We start from the raw sequence: 23,394 nt of genomic DNA on the forward strand, positions 1-23,394 counted from the left end.
CGTCTCAATATTCAAAACTCTTTCTGCAAAACCTTACGCAAAAGTGGCCAAATAAATCAGTCGTTGCACTGTGTTCATTCAGCAAACACATGCTCTCAATATAATTAACTCAAGTTATCATAACCCAAACTCAGAGATCACACCCTTCTCCAGGTGAAAACACTCAGCCTAAAAATTGTTAACACAGCAATCAGAATTGGGGGTCAATAAATAGAGCCTAGAGGCATGTTCATGTCGTTTGGAACAATGGATCCCAACCATGCAGAGGTTGAGAGACAACAGAGAGGACGGGGACGAGGAAGAGGAAGAGGAAGAGGAAGAGGAAGAGGGAGAGGACAACAAAGACAAGTGATATCTGATGAAATCCGTGCCACTGTTGTTCATCATGTGGTGGTACATGGGAGGCCAATGAAAGAAGCTGGCCAGCTAGTCCAGCCAAACTTAAGCCGTTTCACAGTTGCATCCATTGTCCGTACTTTAAGGAGGGAAAACAGGTAATTTTTTTTTTTAGGAGGGAAAACAGGTAATTTGCCTCATTGTCACTGTACATGTACATGTATTGTATCACAGTACATGCACAGTAATGTTGTAGTACATATAGACTGAATATCCACTGTATGCTGTGTAGTTTTTACTATACTGTACCACAGTACACCATAGGTCAGTAATGGTCAAATTTCATTTTTGCAGAACTGAGAGGCAGCCATCTATTGGAGGCAGGCGGCGATTGCTCACTGCTGAGCAGGAGACTGCCTTGGTAAATATGGTGATTGCCAATAATGCCATCATTTTGAGGGAGATTCAAACCTGCGTTATTGAAGACCAGGGAATATTTCAAGGGGCTAACAGCATAAGCCTGTCCACCATTGACTGGGTAATACAGCGGAACCACATAAGGACAAGGCAACTTTACCGCGTGCCTTTTGAGAGGAATTCCGACAGGGTTAAGGAGCAACGATTCCAATATGTGCAGGTAATTGCTATACTGAACAGAAATGCTATAGTATGTAAAGACCCCTCTTTCATTCCAATACACACAGTACTGTGTTTGAAGTAAAAGGTGTGTTTTTTGACTCCTGTAGACAATCTTTGAGATGGACGCAATGGCTGACCCTCATGAATACATCTTTATCGATGAGGCAGGGTTCAATCTCACAAAAAGGGGCCGCAACATCATTGGACAGCGTGCAATCACACAAGTTCCGGGCCAGAGGGGAGGCAACATCACCATGTGTGCAGCCATTAGCAATCGTGGCATCCTCCACCACCATGCCATACTGGGTCCATACAACACTACACTATTCCTTCAGTTTCTAGATCAGCTGCACAATAACATTCTCCAACAGCAAGGGGAGCTAGGGCAACCAGAGTAAGCCCAATATGTTGTCACTTGGGACAACGTGAGCTTCCATCGGGCTGCTCTGGTTTGCACCTGGTTCAATGACCACCCCAGGTTCAGGGTCCTTTTTCTGCCAGCATACTCCCCTTTTCTGAATCCAATAGAGGACTCAGCATGGTGGTGGAGAGTCTATGACCACAACCCATACACACAGCACGGTTACACCCCGCCTTTCCGAAACCCTGCTGTTCTGAAAATAGACTTCCATTCTTTATAATGGTGTGGTTTCCCATTTTTTCTAAAGACCCCGCTATTCCGAAAAGGCTATTGGGGTACCCCGACCTTAACCCTAACCCTAACCCTATTGGGAAGTAAGTAACTTGAAAGTCGGATTCAGAACAGCGGTGTTTCGGAGTGGGGGTGTTTCGAAATGGAAGGCCACCCCCCCACGGCACAATCTCCTGGAGGCAATGGTGAATGCCTGTGAGGATATTTCTCTGGAATCTATCCAGGGTTGGATCCGACACACATGGGGATATTTCCCATGCTGCCTGGCGAGAGAAGACAAAATGTGTGAAGTTGATGAAATACTATGGCCTGACCCTGACCTGAAACAAGATCATGCTGATGTTGATGCCAATGCTGATGAACCTGTATATGTGCTCAATATGGAAATACTGTGAATGAACCCTATTCTTGACATTTTGGTGGCAGTGTGTTGAATTAATCCCTCCTGTGTGTAACAAACACTCATGTAGTCTGTGTTTTGACAGCTTGTGTGTATTGTCTGAGGGTAAAAACTGATTGGGACCCAGAAGTTAGATGTTTGTACTGTTGGGTGTGAGTTTTTAAAATTGTGTGTTAAGATTTGAGAAAATGGTGAGTTGTTCCAGGAATTGTGTCTAAGCAATGAGTAACTGTATTATATTTTCCGTTTTGGGCTGAACATAGGAAAACAAACACCAGTTTTCAATGTTTGGTGCATACAGAAAAACGAAATATTGACTTGTTTTTTCGTTTGCAACATTAAATGGAATAATGATCAGATGATACACGGACCCAGCACGTACGTCGTCACTGGCGGCGCTCATGTTTTGAAAACATGTAAACCATGTCCTTCTGGTTCAAAGGACGGACCAGTCCAATCAGAAACGATTCATGTCGCCCTCGGGTACCTTTTCCGTTTTGGTTAAGGTCGTTGTGTTTTCTGTTTTGTTGTTGTGTTTTCTGATTTGTTGTGTTTTCTGATTTGCTGTTGTGTTTTCTGATTTGCTGTTGTGTTTTTTGATTTGCTGTTGTGTTTTCTGATTTGTTGTTGTGTTTTCTGATTTGCTGTTGTGTTTTTTGATTTGCTGTTGTGTTTTCTGATTTGTTGTTGTGTTTTCTGATTTGCTGATGTGTTTTCCTCTCCTTGAACCGACACCTTACCGTGGTGGAGGGGTTTGAGCACCTGAATGGTCCTAGGAGCTATGTTGTCCGGGGTTTAATGCCCCTGGTAGGGTCTCCCAAGGCAAACAGGTCCTAGGTGACAGGTCAGACTTAGAGCGGTTCTAAAGCCCCTTATGAGAGAGAACACATCAAGGACGTTTACGTCGCCCGGATTGGCGTCACCGGGGCCCCACCCTGGAGCCAGGCCCGGGGCAGGGGCTCGCAGGCGAGCGCCTGGTGGCCGGGTCTTTGCCCACGGGACCCGGCCGGGCACAGCCCGAAGGAGCGATGTGGGCCCACCCTCCCGTAGGCCCACCACCCGCAGGAGGGTCCATAAGGGGCAGGTGCGGTGGGATTTGGGTGGCTGTCCTGGGTGGGTGCCCCGGCGACCCAATCCCCGGACGGTGACTCTAGCCATGGGGACATGGAATGTCACCTTGCTGGGGGGGAAAGAGCCTGAGCTAGTGCGGGAGGTTGAGCGCTACCGACTAGAGATAGTTGGGCTCGCCTCCACGCACAGTCTGGGCTCTGGAACCCAACTCCTTGAGAGGGGCTGGACTCTCTTCTACTCTGGAGTTGCCCGCGGTGAGAGGCGGCGAGCTGGTGTGGTCTTGCTCATAGCTCCCCAGCTCAGCCGCCATGTGTTGGAGTTTCCCCGGTGAACGAGAGGGTCGTTTCCCTGCGCCTTCGGGTCGGGGATAGGTCTCTCACTGTTGTTTCGGCCTACGGGCCAAAAGGCAGTGCAGAGTACCCAGCCTTCTTGGAGTCCCTGGGAGGAGTACTGGAGAGTGCTCCAACTGGGGACTCCATCGTTCTACTGGGGGACTTCAACGATCACGTGGGCGGCGACAGTGTTACCTGGAGGGGTGTGATTGGGAGGAACGGCCTCCCCGATCTGAACCCAAGCGGTGTTCTGTTGTTGGACTTCTGTGCTAGTCACAGTTTGTCCATAATGAACACCATGTTCAAGCATAAGGGTGTCCATCGGTGCACGTGGCACCAGGACACCCTAGGCCGGAGGTCAATGATTGACTTTGTGGTCGTGTCATTTGACCTCCTGCGGTATGTCTTGGCCACCGCTGGCAGGGGAGGAAGCTGGACAGACTTGGCAGACCTAAACGTATTGTGAGGGTCTGCTGGGAACGTCTGGTGGAACCCTCTGTCGGGGAGGTCTTCAACTCCCACCTCCGGGAGAGCTTTGACCAGATCCGAGGGAGGCTGGGGACATTGAGTCCGAATGGACTTTGTTCTCTGCTTCCATTGTTGACGCAGCCGTTCGAAGCTGTGGCCGTAAGCTCTCTGGTGCCTGTCGTGGCGGCAATCCCCGAACTCGGTGGTGGACACCGAAAGTAAGGGATGCTGTCAAGTAGGGCTGTCAACGAATATTCTAAATTCGAATATATATTCAAATATAAAAAAAACCCAGATTCGATTGTGAAAATTAATATTCGACTGTGGAGATGCAAACACATTGGCGGCTGCTTTGCGAGTGGGCGCACTGCATGACGGGTCAGGGACAGGTCACTTGCACAGTGTCACTCACTGCTGAAAGTGAGTAAGCTAACTGTAGCTTACACAGCTAGCATACAACTTTATCTCGAGGCTCTGCATTTTTGTGAGACGCGACAAAAACCGTGGCAGATGCAGATGGCAGATAGAAAAACGAATTGGCAGAAAGTTCAGAGCCCAACTCAGCAGCAGAGAGAGTGGTTTGGACTCCAAGCAACCTAAAAAGCCCCGTTTGGAAATACTTCAGATTTTGGTCAGTAGACGGCAAAAATGCGGAGCCTCGAGATAACGTTGAATGCTAGCTGTGTAAGCTACAGTTAGCTTGCCATTCCACCACTAGCAACATGAGGGGAGTTTGCGCATAGAGAGAGAGGGGGGCCAGCGAGAGAGAGGTCTACGGTCCTAAAAGTTTTACGGTATAGGCCATTAGTTAATTTACTTATTTTGTAATGTGTAGGTATGTTTTCAAAGACATGTTAAAACTAAAAAACAAAAACCTATACAAGAAGTTATGTCTGGTTGTATTAGTTTGTCCTCCTGTTATTGACATAATTCACAAATCTAGATATTCGAATGGTTCGAACCTATGTGGTTTTTTTAGATCGAATATTCAAACGTCATTTTGGAGCAATTTTGACAGCACTACTGTCAAGCTGAAGAAGGAGTCCTATCGTGCCTGGTTGGCTCGGGGGACTCCTGAGGCAGCTGACGGGTACCGGCAGGCCAAGCGTGCTGCAGCGCAGGCGGTCGCGGAAGCAAAGGTTCGGGTCTGGGAAAGGTTCGGGGAGGCCATGGAGGAGGACTACCGGTCGGCCTCGAGGAGATTCTGGCAAACCATCCGGCGCCTCAGGAGGGGGAAGCAGCCCTCCACCAACACTGTTTACGGTGGAGGTGGAGAGCTGTTGACCTCGACTGGGGATATCATCGGGCGGTGGAAGGAATACTTCCCACTGACACAGAGGAATAGAGGAAGAAGAGGCTGGGGACTCGGAGGTTGATCCATGCATCACCCAAGCTGAAGTCACTGAGGTAATTCGGAAGCTGCCCAGTGGCAAAGCCCCGGGGGTGGATGAGATCCACCCTGAGTACCTCAAGTCTCTGGATGTTGTGGGGCTGTCTTGGCTGACACGTCTCTGCAACATCGTGTGGCAGTCGGGGACAGTGCCTCTGGACTGGCAGACCAGGGTGGTGGTCCCCCTATTCAAAAAGGGGGACCGGAGAGTGTGTTCCAACTATCGGGGGATCACACTCCTCAGCCTCCCTGGTAAAGTCTATTCCAGGGTACTGGAGAGGAGAATTCGGCCGATAGTCGAACCTCGGATTCAGGAGGAACAATGCGGTTTTCGTCCTGGCCGTGGAACACTGGACCAGCTCTATACCCTCCACAGGGTGCTCGAGGGCTCATGGGAGTTTGCCCAACCAGTCCACATGTGTTTTGTGGACTTGGAGAAGGCATTTGACCGTGTCCCTCATGGCATTCTGTGGGATGTGCTTCAGGAGTACGGGGTCGGGGGCCTCTGCTAAGGGCTGTACGGTCCCTGTACTACTGGAGCAGGAGTCTGGTTCGCATTGCCGGCAGTAAGTCAGACCTGTTTCCAGTGCATGTTGGACTCCGGCAGGGCTGCCCTTTGTCACCGGTTCTGTTCATTATTTTTATGGACAGAATTTCTAGGCGCAGTCATGGGCCGGAGGGGATCTGGTTCGGGAGCCACAGGATTTCATCCCTGCTTTTTGCGGACGATGTTGTCTTGTTGGCTCCTTCGAGCCAGGACCTCCAGCATGTCCTGGGGCGGTGTGCAGCCGAGTGTGAAGCAGCTGGGATGAGAATCAGCACCTCCAAGTCCGAGGCCATGGTTCTCGACCGGAAAAAGGTGGCTTGCTCCCTCCGGGTTGGGGGAGAGTTCCTGCCTCAAGTAGAGGAGTTCAAGTATCTTGGGGTCTTGTTCACGAGTGAGGGAAGGATGGAGCGTGAGATTGACAGGCGGATCGGTGTGGCGGCCGCAGTAATGCGGTCGTTGTATCGGTCTGTCGTGGTGAAGAGAGAGCTGAGCCGTAAGGCGAGGCTCTCGATTTACCAGTCAATCTACGTTCCTACCCTCACCTATGGCCACGAACTTTGGGTCGTGACCGAAAGAATAAGATCCCGGATACAAGCAGCCGAAATGAGTTTCCTTCACAGGGTGGCGGGGCGCTCCCTTAGAGATAGGGTGAGGAGCTCCGCCATGCGGGAGGAGCTCCGAGTAGAGCTGCTGCTCCTCCACATCGAGAGGAGCCAGCTGAGGTGGCTCGGGCATCTATATCGGATGCCCCCTGGACGCCTCCCTGGGGAGGTGTTCCAGGCATGCCCCACCGGGGGGAGGAGACCCCGAGGAAGACCCAGGACACGCTGGAGTGACTATGTCACCCGGCTGGCCTGAGAACGCCTTGGGATCCTCCCGGAAGAGCTGAAGGAAGTGTCAGGGGAGAGGGAAGTCTGGGTGTCCCTGCTCAGACAGCTGCCCCCGCGACCCGGCCTCGGATAAGCAGAAGAAAATGGATGGATGAATGGATGATGTGTTTTCTGATTTGCTGTTGTGTTTTCTGATTTGCTGTTGTACTCAGCTCACCTCCACCAAGCTCCCCTTTCTCTGGTCCTCTGAAGCTGAAGAAGCCTTTGATTGTCTAAAGAAGCTGTTCTCCTCTGCTCCAGTTCTCTCTCACCCTGACCCCAGTCTACAGTTCGTGGTGGAGGTTGACTCCTCTGACACCGAGTCAGAGCTGTCCTATCACAGCGATAACCAAAAGCTTCATTCCTGTGCCCTCTTCTCCCGCCGCTTCTCTCCAGCTGAAAAGAACTACGACGTTGGCAACCTTGAGTTACTGGCCGTTGTCCTCGCCTTCCAAGATTGGAGACATTGGAGCTGCCCATCCTTTCCATGTGTGGACTGACCATAAGAATCTCGCCTAACTGTGTTCGGACAAGTGGCTGTACTCCCGCCAGGCTCACTGGGATTTGTTTCTGGGCCGCTTCAATTACACCCAATGCTTCCCGCTTCAATTACACTCAATTACACCTATTGCCCAAGCTCCAGGAACACTAAGCCAAACGCCCTGTCGTCAGTTCACCCTCTCCGAAGAAGAAGCCTTTGATGAACATATCGTTTCCCCCAAGTGTGTGGTCACAGCAGCCAGGTGGGAGATTGAGCGCTCTACACTCGAGGTATCACAATAAACCTTTTGTCTCTACTATTCTCTTGAAGAACAATATAATTGAACGTACTTGATTATCAGAGTTTTATTACATAAAAAAGGTACAGCTTTTACTTTTATGGTTGAAAAACCTAAAAGTTGGTCCAACCTCAGATTACAGTATACTGCATGTCAAGAGCAAAATGACCTCAGAAAATATATTTGGCACATCCAACGGTTAGAATTTTTAAAATACGCCCTCTGATGTTGGAAAACAGGAATGCCACATTTAGTGGCTGAATGTTAACAATAACACCTCTTAACTATAGTACTCAAGTAAATGTACTTAGTCTGCCACTTGAGCAGTGACTGAAAGACGTTTCTCACAATCATGATTGTTTATTCACACAATTACTCTGGAAATTACAAAACATGATCTGTATTGCCAGACGCAGGATATAATGCATCAATGCACCGTTGTGTCTTTATTAACTATATGCTAAATGATATAATAAATAATAATAATAATAATAAGTATTTAAAATACTGTTGCGAACTTCATTCTCTCTTTGAAGTCATACTGATGACATTTTTACTGTATGTAGCAAATGATTAAAAAACTTGTAGCTCGGCTGTAGCTCATGAGGTAGAGCAGGTCATTCACTAATCGAAAGGTCACTGGTATCCTCAAGTATCCTTGAAGGGACTGAACCTCAAATTGCTCCTGATGAGCAGATCGGCACCTTGCATGGTATCCTCTGCCATCAGTGTGTGAATGGATGAATGTGACAAGTGTTGTAAAGCGCTTTCAGTGAGACAGGGGAAACAGGCCTATAGAAATGCAAGTCCATTTACCACTGAATAATGTCCTTGTGATCTGTCTGCCTTTCAATATTTGTTCATTTACTTTTTTCAGGGTCTTGGCAAAAACTAAAGTGCACATAAAGTATTTAGGAAGGTAAGAGGGCATGTAGGAGTCAATTTTATTTACATACTTGAAAGTCACAAATTTGTCTCAGAGGACTTTACGATCTATATAGCTCTATGAGGAAAAACTCCACACTACCTGTTCTTCATAACTGTCAATGATCACCAGCTCTGCTCCTCTGTCTCTGCAGTCTTGTCTGCCTTTTTCCCAAGAATCAGTCTTAGTGGAGAAGAAATAGCAGGTACAACTGATCATCTTCCATCCTGCAGGACAAGTTCTCTCTGGAAAAAGCATCAAACAAAGTGACATTAAAGATCAGACAAGGTTCATGTTGTTCAGTTTGAGAGGTTGTGGATTAAATGCATGTTCTTTGGATGAAGATGTTGTTAACTGATATCAATTGATATTTTTTATACAGTGAGGACTTAAACCAGAATGGAACAAAATAACTCATCAAAAACAGAATATTTTTAAATGACAATAATGTTTTGAATGGAGGCTATTGATCTCTACTTAAGATTTGCACATTGTTAAATCATTAAGATGTGTTGAAGAGCTGATCCAACCTCCTTGAACCCTGTTTGAACTGTAAAAACATGTTCATTTAAAGTTTAAATGAACAAAGCTGTTTTTTTTTTCCTTTCTCAAAAACAAACCTTAACTACCACCTTTGAGGGGCTTTAAGCAGGGTGCACAAACGTTCTTCTCTTGGAGGGCCAAGCCACTGTTGTGTTTTATCATTAATAGGGCTGTAAAAATAACACGTTCATTTCAATTAATTAATTACAGAAAAAAAAAAACCTTAATTGTGCTTTATGATGCCCCTTGACTTTACATCACTGAGGTTAACAGCAGCTTTGTAAACATGATGGAGGCGATAACCAAACGCTGCTGAGCAGACTGAATAGAGAAGTCCCACTCCAGCCAGTGTTTCTAACTTTCAAACGGTTAACATTATTAGCATGGATAGCAATAGCATGGATTTTAGCATGGATATTAATACCAAAACACACTGAAGTGGGGCTACAGATGAAACCGTTTACAGGAGCAATGTTTTGTGCAGTTATGAATTTTCGTACCATCAGAGGACTGAAGGTTAAAATATCAGCTCCTTTTAAAGTTGAGAATGTCCATTTATTCATTGATTCACTCATCTACCGAAATACATTTGCATTGAAATATTTTTAAATGCTTACGGAAAATATTGGCACATTTGATTAATTAATCACAAAGCCTGTAATTGATTAGATTATTGTTTAATTGCTTGACAGCACTAACTATTAAGATACTGTATGACAATGTACTATACAGAAGCCCTGAAGGCAAGTGAGAACAAAAAAAACTGGCGATCCATTTTCAAAGTCTGACCTGAATTGTTTTCACTCTTGTTAATCTTTTTAAGTTCCTTAACTGTTTTGTTCACGTGCCTCTCAGATCTCCCGTAGAAGTAATACTTTTGTGTTCCCTCGCGATACTTTCCTGAGCATTATTTCCAACTCAATAAACTCAAAAAGTAAGGCAATAAGGAAATACGACATTGTAAATTGGATTCCACCCTAAAAAAGGCTGCACTTTCATTAGGTGGATCACAATCTTATGAGGAAGTGAAAGTCTTTCGATTGTGGAACAGAAGAACGATCCTGTCGCAGTCAGTGGCCACACTGAAGACACACCATTAAAAAAAAAAGTATAATATGGAAACTATTAAGATATCTTAGTGAAAAAAGGTGCCTTAACATAAATATATTCCTGTTTGAATTAATTGAAAGAATAAATAAAGTTATTGGTAGAAGGCAAAAAATATAATTTACAGAACTGAGAGTAGGCTATAAGTGTCCCATCAGCATGTTCTCTGGATACTGGTGTTCTATAAATGAGGCTGTGGCAGATCATGTCCTTCATGTTAAGAGACAGCTGTGCAGAACTGACACAGGCAGGCGAGCACTCACTCTGTTTAGACAAATGCTTTAGTCTGTCCAGCTCTTTGGACACTGAAGTGAGGTTGGCATTCAGCAGGTCTCTCTCTTCAGACACAGAGGACAGCTTGTCATTACTGGCCTGGAGACGCTCCGTCAGGTTGGCTTTGATAGTGGAGTGTTCTGCGGCCAAATCTCGGTCTGAAATAAAATCAAGAGCAGTACTGTAAAATCAAGAGCAATACTGCACTTTATGCACAAGTTGAATCCTGTGTATACCTGTATATACCTGTGTATACTTGAAAGCAACACTGCACTTTATGCACAAGTTATTCTACTAGATAACATGTATAGTCGCACCCTACACTTCCTCTCATGTATGTTTTTCAATGCTATGTCTCTAATGTAATATATGATGTTCTCCTGTCTTGTTATGCCAGTGCTGTTTAATGTCCGGGGACTACGGATGGAAATTAGCATCTTTGCTGAATCCGGTGTATTTACGTTGCATTTCATATGTAATGTTCATCAATATGCATTGTCCTGTCTAAATAAATAAATTAATTAATTAAAAAAAAAATTCAGTCATGCATTGATACAAATACTGACAAAAGTGTCTATATTTGAGTCAAAATCATCTAAGATTGAGGAAGATGTTCATTCTGCTTATGCAGTCTATGAAATAACCTAAAGGCTGAAATGAACCTGAAATCCAAACAGTGTTGTACAGTCTTCATTATAATATCCTCTGATCTTTCCCCAGCAAATATCAACAAACTGAACAACCTGCACCTGAATTCAATCATGGATCAGCTCTTGATCATCCACAGACGTTCATCTATGTCATTTTGCTGCACTAGCTCCTTGAATATATCCCTTTTTACCATGGCTGGAAAATCGCGCGTCTTTCAGAGCAGAATAATATGGGGCTCCGATTGTAAAGTTGTGCATGCTAAAATAAACGGCCCTAACAATGTTTCTAGCTAAGTCACTGGACATGCTGGCAAGCAACATGAGAGCACGGTGAGGAGACGTGACTAACATTGCAGCGCAATCACTCCGTCTGACTACCCGAAGAAGACCGCGGATAGTGCTCGTTCGGGTCAATGAGCTTTTATTTTGGTAATTCCAGTGACAGACAGTGTGAATTTGCATATTAGCTAAATATTTAGTTTCACCTGTGACATGTAGATTTAACATTAAGATTTAGATTTAACATTTAACATTTAGATATAGATTTAACATTTAGATTTAGATTTAACATTTAGATTTAATATTTAGCATTTAGATTTAACATTTAGATTTAGATTTAACATTTAGCATTTAGATTTAACATTTAGCATTTAGATTTAGAATTTTTAATTAGATTTAACATTGACATTATATTTTTACAAGAGAAGTAAATATCACAAAGTTCACAAACATTGCTGTAAATCTGGTCAAAAGTAACAAAAAAATTCACATGTTTTTTAAACGTGGTTTGTTGCTAAATGTGGCGAAAAGTTGCTGTTTTTTTTAGCATGTGCAACTTTAAAATCGGCGCCCCATAGAATAATGCTCCTGAAATCACAAGTTCAACCTGACACTGATTTATGAGAAACAGACTCACAGGTGACACGGAGGCTGATGAGTCCAACCAGCAGGACAACACTGAGCAGCCCCAGACAGAGAACCACGGCTCCATGAAACCTCCTCTCTGAGCTCCTGGGACCTGAACACAAGAAGACATACCATAATCATAACCGATGATGATATACAACAACAATTTGCACAACCCATCTGTGTGAGTGAGCATTCTTACCTCTCTGACTTGTTGAAGGTGTTGGGTCGACAGGCTTGTTGTTGTCAATATTTGCATAGATGTCTTCCATCGCTCAAAAGGTGACCAACTCTCTCCTAAACGGTCGGCTCGTGTGAATGATGATGGTGGTTTCAACCTCTCTCAGGGTTTCAGGAAGTCATACGTTTTTAGAAGCGATGAAAATAGTTTGCCTGGTAAACATCCACCACCCACTCAATATCTTTAAGTTTCATATCTGTGTAATGTCACATGGACATGCACAAATAAGTTTGAGGTCCTTTTCAAGTGACACTTTTCTAAAACTTTGAAATAGTTGCATTATATAGATTTTATTTCAGGAAGAATGAATGGGTTATTTCATGTTGGATCGCTGACTTTAAACTACCTCAAAACAGGAGTGAATGAATGTGTGGGGAACCACCAGGACCCATCAGAGACCCCTTTACCTCAATGATGTAACTTTATATTTATTGATAACATCATATTATAATATTTATTGTATTCTCACATTTATTCTACTACAAGTGTTTGTAGCAGGCCTGCCACGGTTACTGCGGTGACACAATCACGTCACACCCACTGCAGAGTCAAGCTTATCGCCGCTGTTCATTGGTTTGTTTTTTTAAGGCCTTTTGTTTATGTTCCAATTTTTGCTGGTAAAAGTTATGTGTTTTTCAATAATAATAATTATAACAATTGTGTGTAGCCTTTTTCTTCACGCCATGTGTTTGAAAGTTTTCACTCACGGTGACGCAGTGGCAGTTTAACTTTCTGATCGGAGAATGTGTTGCATCTGTTGGCTACAACCTACGGAAAACATGGATCTTGTAGCCAAAACCCAGTGTTACTTCTTCTGTTTGCCTTTGAGCTCGATGAAGAGGGAAAGAATTTAGATGAGCAGGACGATGGAGCTGTGCAGCCAAGACCCAGTGCTTCAACAGGCAGAGACAAGAAAAGGAAACTGGCAGACCTCCTTAGCAAAAAAAGAGACCAGACCCAGTCAACACCCATCCCCAATAGGCTCCGTGGAGGAAGCCCTGGACTTGCATTCAGATCCTCTTGCTTGGTGGCTCAACAACCAGTCCAAGATTCAAGATTCAAGATTAACTTTATTGTCCCACAATGTGGGAAATTTGTTCTGGGCCATTCACCCATGCTGCAGCTACAAGTAACACAGAACTTGCAATTACACACAATCACATACAATAGATATGCACATCTGTATCGTACAAAGTGCCAGAGAGGCAGGCATATATGAGGGGGCAGTCAGAAATGTGAAGGGGGCATCATGTGTACACATCATGCTCCAGCACTTTTTTTTCTGTGCGTATAGTAACAGTGTTACTTCATTGAATTGGGTTGTTAGCTATGTGTCCAACCCCAACTTGGAGAAGTGGATTGTACTTTGTCAGGCCTCTACCTTCAGACCTGTCCAACTTGGGTGTCCCACCTGAAGACTAAGTTCCTGCTGGTATAGCTCTTAAGGTCACTGAGGCACGCAAAACCCCTGACCTCAATAAGGTGGCAATCCCTCAGGGGGGAACTGAAAAATAAAAATAAAAATAAATAAAATAAAATAAAATATCCTTCATCCAGATTTTATTAACTAACAACATAACATTTATCTTAACTGGATGGCCTAATTCTCAAATAAATTAAAGTAAAGTAGGACTTCACACACTATAGTCAATATTTACAAAACTGAAAGGTAGTCTTATGAATAATAAAAAAAATCTTCTCAAACTAGTTCTACTTCTACTACTACTTCTCAAATTGAGATCTCAATTTTGTACCAAATGCACGCCTTGGGTAGTTTCCCAGTATTGGCTGAGATGGTGCAATGCTATTTAAGTCACTGGGTAGCTGAGCAGGCTGCTTTGGGGCAGCACTTGTTGGGGGGATGGAGGGAGGTGCAGGAGAAGCAGTGCTTACTGATGCTAAAGGTGCAGTTATGCTAGCTGCTGTCTTTGATGTACTAGCAGCAGCATCATTGCTACTACTCTTAGTACATGCAGGAGCAGCACTAAACTTTTCAAAAGCTCTGAAAAACCGATGCATTACACAGCATTAACTTTCTAATTAATTTATTTGAGAGGGCGCTGCCGGTGAAGTAAAACTCAAGCAAAGAGCTTAAAGCTTAAAGTGAAGTGAAGAGTAGATGTTCCTCTGGATTGTTTACTCTGATAACGGGCGTGCCTGGTGGCAGGGCTACCAGCTTTTGCCTCAGATTAGATAACATTCAAGTCTAAAAACTCACAGAAATTAACTAAAACTAAACTAACATTTTAATGTTTTAAATCGTGTTTCACCTTTCCCAGAATGTCACCATGGCTTAATGTGGACTGTCTTAAAAACACAAATGAATCATTAAATCATTAACATTAAAAAATACTGCTGGGTTAAACACTTCAACACACTTGATTATACAGTAGAAATAATTAATACACATTTTCCTTTTAGTTCTAGCGTAATACTTATTATAACAGGGAATATACTTTAAACATTGACTGGTAATATGCATAAATGAGTTAGATAAAGACTTTTCAAACTTGTCCAAATCCTACCAGGGCTCACCACTGGGGAGCGCTGTGGATCCATAGAATACAGGGTATTTTCACATTTTTAAATTATCTCAGTTAATTTTTGTCACAGAGAAATTAAATTAAGTTGTGAATCCAATAATACAACTTACAAGGGCCCCTCCAGATGGGTGCAATAGAGGAAATAGCAAGTCTGTTGAGTGTCCGAAGTGAAGTCTTTATTGTTAAGAAAATAAAGTTCCTCTGTCCAGAAAGAGATAATTGGAGACATAATCAACATAATCATTTCACTTTCATTGTCAAAGTATTTATGAATGCTTTGTTTCACAGATCCACTTCAGAGACTTATCACACCGCAGATCATTCCAGTTTTCTTTGGCATTCCCATCAGATTCGATGTGTACACAGTCCTCTTCACCCCACTGTGGGTCTCCACCACCATTATCAGGCTGTGTTTCCCGCCAGTACCTAGGAGGTTATTAAGGAAGTGAGTCAGTCTGATTCTGATAACAATTATTCAAACAATCAGACAGAAATGACTCTAGTAATGTACAATAGTTGTCTATGTGTCTATATTCAAATAAGGTGTTGAACATCTACTGTTTGCCTTACGTCACAGTCGGTGGAGTTCCATCAGTCCATTTCCAGGTCCCCTCCTCTTCTCTGTCATTCAAACCAATCCAAGTATCTTCCTTGATGGTTCCAGAAATGGATTCCTGTTCAAGGTAAAGGAAATAAAGACATTATTTCTACCTAAGCCTGAACCATATTATTTTAATAGGGATTCATCTGAATAAAACAATAACATTCGCTTTAATCTTTTATGAGCACAGTAGGATATAATGAATATTATTACTGTAACCTGATCATCATAGCTAATACACAGTAAATACAAGTATAGATATAAATTCATTACAAAAGATGGGAGGGCATGAATCATTTGGTGTTCTCTGTATGAGGAAAAAAACGTGTGAGGCAAACATCATTCTGAAGGAGGCAAAGGGGGAAACTCTGATTAGCCATTGTGCCACAATTAATATCACTAACGGTGATGTCAGACAGATTATCATTTCACTGAATAACCCACATTTGAATTATAAAGTCCACTCTGCCACATGCCCATCTCCATCTCTACTCATTCAGAGGAAGACTGTTTCTCCTGTGGACAACCTGGACATGCCATCTCCCTCTGCGCACAGCTGCCGAAAGGGCTCATCATGCAACAGGGGGGCGCTGATGAGCCGATCGACTGCTACCTCCTCTTCCCCCTCTTGTCTCCAGCTCCGAGGAACTCTCTAGTGGGCTCAACAGACTCTCCCACTTCAGGTACTGATTGACTCAGGTGCTGATGGTAACTTCATCGAGTCTGACATTGTCTCCCAAGCTAACATTCCCACTGAGACTCTCCCTTCTCCCAAGGACGTTTTTGCACTTCATGGTAGATTACTTGCTCAAATCACTCATCGTGCTGCTCCCCTCACTCTCCTTCTTTCCAGTAATCATAGAGAGGCTATTCATTTTTTTGTTATCCCTTCATCTCACCCCCCAGTCGTATTAGGTCTCCTGTGGCTTAAGATTCACAACCCCCATATTGATTGATCAGCCTCCAGAATAATGAACTGGAGTATATTTTGTCATTCCCACTGCCTTCACTCTGCTGCCCTCTCTTGCTACCGCTGCACTCCTGCCACCGCTGAACACATTGACTTTTCCTCTGTTCCCTCTGACTATTGTGACCGTAGCGACGTATTTGGCAAGGACCGTGCACTCTCACTACCTCCCCACAGACCATATGACTGTTTGATCGACCTACTTCCTGGTGCCTCTCTTCCTACAAACTGTCTCCACAACCTTACCTGCCCTGAACGAGACGCCATGGAGACCTTTATCAATGACTCACTTACAACCGGATCATTCACCCCTCTTCCTCGCCAGTAGGGGCAGGATTTTTCGTTGTGGCTTAAAAAAGACGGATCTTTAAGGGCATGCATTGACTACAGATGTCTGAATGACATAACAATTAAAAACCAACAAAAACCGCTCATCGGCTCAGCGTGTGGACATCTCCACCAGGCCGCTCAACCTACGCAATGCTTATCACCTGGTGCGCATACGAGAAGGAGATGAGTGGAAGACAGGGTTTAACACTCCTCTCTATGGGGTTCCATTTGTGCCAAAAATATGTCGCCATGCGCACTGTCTGTCTACTGAACATGTGAGAAGACATTTGTCTATGTCTATTAAATGTTGAACTGTCCTTGTGTCATTTGACCTTGTCATTACATCGTGTCGTCATGATGTGTCATTTGACAGTGTCATTATGATGTGTTGTGACGTGTTGTCTGACAGTGTCACTATGATGTGTGTTATGGTGTGTTGTCTTGATGTGTAGTTTGGCAATGTTGTTTTAACGTGTTGTTTGACAGTGTCTTTACGTCGTTGCTATGTGTCATTACTACATGTCGTCTTGATGCGTCGTCTGACAATGTTGTTATGCCTGGCTACTCAGTAAACTTTGAAGTTCAGTGGACACTCCTACTTTTGACTTTTATTCAGATTGTTCTTGTTAGTAGGCTATGATGCATGAAAAATAAATTAGTGTTAGGGGACAATACTGAAGTGGTACAGCTCTGCTGGGAGGTTCCCTCCGTCGAAGGGTAAGCCGGGAAAGGGGCGCCCGGTGCCACCACGGTAGCCAGGCATAACGACGTTGTCAGACGACGTTGTCAGACGACGTTGTCAGACGACGCATCAAGACGACACGTAGTAACGACACGTGGTAACGACACGTAGTAACGACACTTAGTAACGACACGTAGTAATGACACGTAGTAACTACATGTAGTAACGACGCATAGCAACAACATTGTCAAACGACACATCAAGACGACACGTAGTAACGACACACCATAACACACATAATAATGACACTGTCAAACAACACATCACAACACACATCATAACAAAACTTTGTCAAATGACACATCATGACGACACGATGTAATGACAGTTCAACGTTTAATAGACATAGACAAATGTCTTCTCACATGTTCAGTAGACATAGACAGTGCGCATGGTGACAACTTTTTAGCACAAATGGAACCCCATAATTTAGTTCACCTCCACCAAGCTCCCCTTTCTCTGGTCTTCTGAAGCTGAAGAATCCTTTGTCCATCTAAAGAAGCTGTTCTCCTCTGCTCCGGTTGTCTCTCACCCTGACACCATTCTACAGTTCGTGGTGGAGGTTGACTCCTCTAACACCCTTCCAAGATTGGGGACATTGGCCGTAACGCAGCCGTACCGTATCCAGTGGAATCTGCGGGTAAGAATCTCGACTAACTGTGTTTGGACAAGCGGCTGAACTCCCAGCAGGGTCGCTGGGATTTGTTTCTGGGCCGCTTCAATTAGACCCTCACCTATTGCCCCAGCTCCAGGAACACTAAGCCCTCTCGTCAGTTCACCCTCTCCGAAGAAGAAGCCTTTGATGAACATATCGTCTCCCCCAAGTGTGTGGTTGCAGCAGCCAGGTGGGAGATTGAGCGCTCTACACTCGAGGGAACACAATAAACCTTTTGTCTCTACTATTCTCTTGAACAACAATATAATTGAACATACTTGATTATCAGAGTTTTATTACATAAAAAAGGTACAGCTTTTACTTTTATGGTTGAAAAACCTAAAAGTTGGTCCAACCTCAGATTACAGTATACTGCATGTCAAGAGCAAAATGACCTCAGAAAATATATTTGGCACATCCAACGGTTAGAATTTTTAAAATACGCCCTCTGATGTTGGAAAACAGGAATGCCACATTTAGTGGCTGAATGTTAACAATAACACCTCTTAACTATAGTACTCAAGTAAATATACTTAGTCTGCCAATTGAGCAGCGACTGAAAGACGTTTCTCACAATCATGATTATTGTTTATTCACACAATTACTCTGCAAATTACAAAACATGATCTGTATTGCAGACGCAGGATATAATGCATCAATGCACCATTGTGTCTTTATTAACTATATGCTAAATGATATAATAAATAATGTATAGTATTTAAAATACTGTTGCGAACTTCATTCTCTCTTAAAGGTCATGCTGATAACTAGGGATGAGCGAGTACAGCATTATCTGTATCTGTATCTGTATCTGTTAACCATATGAATTATCTGTATCTGTATCTGTACTCGGAGTGGGCGGGGGCTAACCCGGAAGTGGGCAGGATTTAACCAGGAAGTGGGTCGGGTTGTCTTGAAATGAGCGAGGCTTTAACCGGTATGTTATTTTAAGCATGCAATTGATATGGAAATTGATCAGAAATTGTTATTTATTGCTGATTAGAAAACTATTTACAGGACAGCATCAGCATTGAGCTTCAGATCAATGGTTTTGATCACAATAGCAAACGAACTATTTACAGAACAAGTTCTCCGTACCGGATACTCGTTTCAGCCGAGTATCCGGCTCTACTCTACTGATAACCAGAGGTGGACAGAGTACACAACTTCACTACTTGAGTAAAAGTACAGATACTCCTTGTCAAATATTACTCCAATACAAGTAAAAGTGCTTAGTCAAAATATTACTTAAGTAAAAGTACTAAAGTATTTGCTTAAAAAATTACTTAAGTAAAAGTATTTTAAAAATATCTCAGGAAATACAGGAAAGGAAAGTAGCTTAATGTCATTATACAATACACTGATGTGATTCTGCTATTTGACACATTCTGCTATCTGCAACAAACATTTAAACTGAAACGAATCAAACATGGGTTTGAGATAAGGCCACGGGTGCTCGGTGGGAGTTTCCCCCGTGTTTCTCCAGTTTCTTCCTCCATTTCTTCGTATGGGATGACGTAGTACAGGTACGGCAATACGACTAAGACAAACCATACGCAAATCAGCAGAAACAGTTTATTTTCTCTGAATTTTGCACACAGAAAAAAAAAAAAAAATCATCAGCTGACGTAAGCTCAAAAGTAGCGAGTAACGAGAGCATCAATAGAAATGTAGTGGAGTAAAAAGTACAATATTTGTCCTTCAAATGTAGTGGAGTGAAAGTAAAAGTATCCCCAAAAAATAATACTTAAGTAAAGTACAGATACTCAAAAACTGTACTTAAGTACAGTACTCAAGTAAATTTACTTCGTTACTGTCCACCACTGCTGATAACATTTTCATGTAGACAAATGATTAAAAAACTTGTAGCTCTGCTGTAGCTCATGAGGTAGAGCAGGTCGTCCACTAATCGAAAGGTCGCTGGTTTGATTCCCTGGATCCCCTGGCTACATGATGAAGTACCCTTGAAGGAACTGAACCCCAAATTGCTCGTGAAGAGCAGTTTGGCAGCTTGCATGGTATCCTCTGCCATCAGTGTGTGAATGGATGAATGTGACAAGTGTTGTAAAGCGCTTTCAGTGAGACAGGGGAAAAAGGCCTATAGAAATGCAAGTCCATTTACCACTGAATAATGTCCTTGTGATCTGTCTGTCTTTCAATAATTTCTTCATTTACTTTTTTCAGGGTCTTGGCAAAAACTAAAGTGCACATAAAGTATTTAGGAAGGTAAGAGGGCATGTAGGAGTCAATTTTATTTACATACTTGAAAGTCACAAATTTGTCTCAGAGGACTTTACGATCTATATAGCTCTATGAGGAAAAACTCCACACTACCTGTTCTTCATAACTGTCAATGATCACCAGCTCTGCTCCTCTGTCTCTGCAGTCTTGTCTGCCTTTTTCCCAAGAATCAGTCTTAGTGGAGAAGAAATAGCAGGTACAACTGATCATCTTCCATCCTGCAGGACAAGTTCTCTCTGGAAAAAGCATCAAACAAAGTGACATTAAAGATCAGACAAGGTTCATGTTGTTCAGTTTGAGAGGTTGTGGATTAAATGCATGTTCTTTGGATGAAGATGTTGTTAACTGATATCAACCGATATTTTTTATACAGTGAGGACTTAAACCAGAATGGAACAAAATAATTAATCAAAAACAGAATATTTTTAAATGACAATAATGTTTTGAATGGAGGCTATTGATCTCTACTTAAGATTTGCACATTGTTAAATCATTAAGATGTGTTGAAGAGCTGATCCAACCTCCTTGAACCCTGTTTGAACTGTAAAAACATGTTCATTTAAAGTTTAAATGAACAAAGCTGTTTTTTTTTTCCTTTCTCAAAAACAAACCTTAACTACCACCTTTGAGGGGCTTTAAGCAGGGTGCACAAACGTTCTTCTCTTGGAGGGCCAAGCCACTGTTGTGTTTTATCATTAATAGGGCTGTAAAAATAACACGTTCATTTCAGTTAATTAATTACAGAAAAAAATAACCTTAATTGTGCTCTATGATGCCCCTTGACTTTACATCACTGAGGTTAACAGCAGCTTTGTAAACATGATGGAGGCGATAACCAAACGCTGCTGAGCAGACTGAATAGAGAAGTCCCACTCCAGCCAGTGTTTCTAACTTTCAAACTGTTAACATCATTAGCATGGATAGCAATAGCATGGATTTCAGCATGGATATTAATACCAAAACACACTGAAGTGGGGCTACAGATGAAACCGTTTACAGGAGCAATGTTTTGTGCAGTTATGAATTTTCGTACCATCAGAGGACTGAAGGTTAAAATATCAGCTCCTTTTAAAGTTGAGAATGTCCATTTATTCATTGATTCACTCATCTACCGAAATACATTTGCATTGAAATATTTTTAAATGCTTACGGAAAATATTGGCACATTTGATTAATTAATCACAAAGCCTGTAATTGATTAGATTATTGTTTAATTGCTTGACAGCACTAACTATTAAGATACTGTATGACACTGTACTATACAGAAGCCCTGAAGGCAAGTGAGAACAAAAAAATCTGGCGATCCATTTTCAAAGTCTGACCTGAATTGTTTTCTCTCTTGTTAATCTTTTGAAATTCCTTAACTGTTTTGTTCACGTGCCCCTCAGATCTCCCGTAGAAGTAATACTTTTGTGTTCCCTCGCGATACTTTCCTGAGCATTATTTCCCACTCGATAAACTCAAAAAGTAAGGCAATAAGGAAATAAAATATTGTAAACTGGATCCCACCCTAAAAAAGGCTGCACTTTCATTAGGTGGATCACAATCTTATAAGGAAGTGAAAGTCTTTCAAGTGTGGAACAGAAGAACGATCCTGTCGCAGAGTCAGTGGCCACACTGAAGACATACAGTAGCATTAAAAAAAACAAGTTATTGGTAGAAGGCAAACTGGCCAAAAATATAATTTACAGAACTGAGAGTAGGCTATAAGTGTCTCATCAGCATGTTCTCTGGATACTGGTTTTCTATAAATGAGGCTGTGGCAGATCATGTCCTTCATGTTAAGAGACAGTTGTACAGAACTGACACAGGCAGGCGAGCACTCACTCTGTTTGGACAAACGCTGAAGTCTGTCCAGCTCTTTGGACACTGAAGTGAGGTTGGCATTCAGCAGGTCTCTCTCTTCAGACACAGAGGACAGCTTGTCATTACTGGCCTGGAGACGCTCCGTCAGGTTGGCTTTGATAGTGGAGTGTTCTGCGGCTGAATCCCGGTCTGAAATAAAATCAAGATTCACTCATGCATTGATACTAATGCTGACTAAAGTTTCTATATTTGAGTCAAAATCATCTAAGATTGAGGAAGATGTTCATTCTGCTGATGCAGTCTATGAAACCTAAAAGCTGAAATGAACCTGAAATCCAAACAGTGTTGTACAGTCTTCATAATAATATCCTCTGATCTTTCCCCAGCAAATATCAACAAACTGAACAACCTGCACCTGAATTCAATCATGGATCAGCTCTTGATCATCCACAGTTGATCTATGTCATTTTGCTGCACTAGCTGCTTGAATACATCCCTTTTTACCAAAATCATATTCATAAAGGGAAAAAGAAGAGATCACATGAAAGGATGGCACATGGACATTTTGGTAAAACGCCTGCATCATTAGAGCAGAATAATGCTCCTGAAATCACAAGTTCACCCTGACATTGACTTATGAAAAACAGACTCACAGGTGACACCGAGGCTGATGAGTCCAACCAGCAGGACAACACTGAGCAGCCCCAGACAGAGAACCACGGCTCCATGAAACCTCCTCTCTGAGCTCCTGGGACCTGAACACAAGAAGACATACAATAATCATAACCGATGATGATATACAACAACAATATGCACAACCCATCTGTGTGAGTGAGCATTCTTACCTCTCTGATTTGTTGAAGGTGTTGGGTCGACAGGCTTGTTATTGTCAATATTTGCATAGATGTCCTCCATCGCTCAAAAGGTGACCAACTCTCTCCTAAACGGTCGGCTCGTGTGAATGATGATGGTGGTTTCAACTTCTCTCAGGGTTTCAGGAAGTCACATGTTTTTAGAAGCGATGAAAATGGTTTGCAGGGTAAACATCCACCACCCACTCAATATCTTTAAGTTTCATATCTGTGTAATGTCACATGAACATGCGCAAATAAGTCTGAGGTCCTTTTCAAGTGACACTTTTCTAAAACTTTGAAATAGTTGCATTATATAGATTTTATTTCAGGAAGAATGAATGGGTTATTTCATGTTGGATTGCTGACCTTAAACTACCTCAAAACAGGAGTGAATGAATGTGTGGGGAACCACCAGAACCCATCAGAGATCCCTTTACTGCAATGATGCAATTTCATATTTATTGATTACATCATATTATAATGTTTATTGTATTCTCAGATTTATTCTACCACAAGTATTTGTAGCA

At 42.8% G+C, this 23,394-nt stretch overlaps 1 protein-coding gene across 1 annotated transcript; it reads right to left on the minus strand.

Moving 5' to 3' along the window:
* Positions 1–14,937: 14,937 nt before the first annotated feature.
* LOC311262365 (C-type lectin domain family 4 member E-like) lies at positions 14,938–22,928 on the minus strand (the record flags this gene model as incomplete). Its single annotated transcript, XM_084361704.1, has 6 exons — positions 14,938–15,097; positions 15,242–15,345; positions 20,301–20,443; positions 22,035–22,202; positions 22,667–22,768; positions 22,859–22,928. The coding sequence occupies 6 exons, from the start codon at positions 22,926–22,928 to the stop codon at positions 14,938–14,940; spliced, it is 747 nt and encodes a 248-aa protein (XP_084217830.1).
* Between the last annotated feature and the right edge of the window lie 466 nt (positions 22,929–23,394).

The sequence above is a fragment of the Pagrus pagrus genome (assembly GCF_965226575.1).
Source record: "Pagrus pagrus genome assembly, chromosome: 9".
Taxonomy (NCBI): Eukaryota; Metazoa; Chordata; class Actinopteri; order Spariformes; family Sparidae; genus Pagrus; species Pagrus pagrus.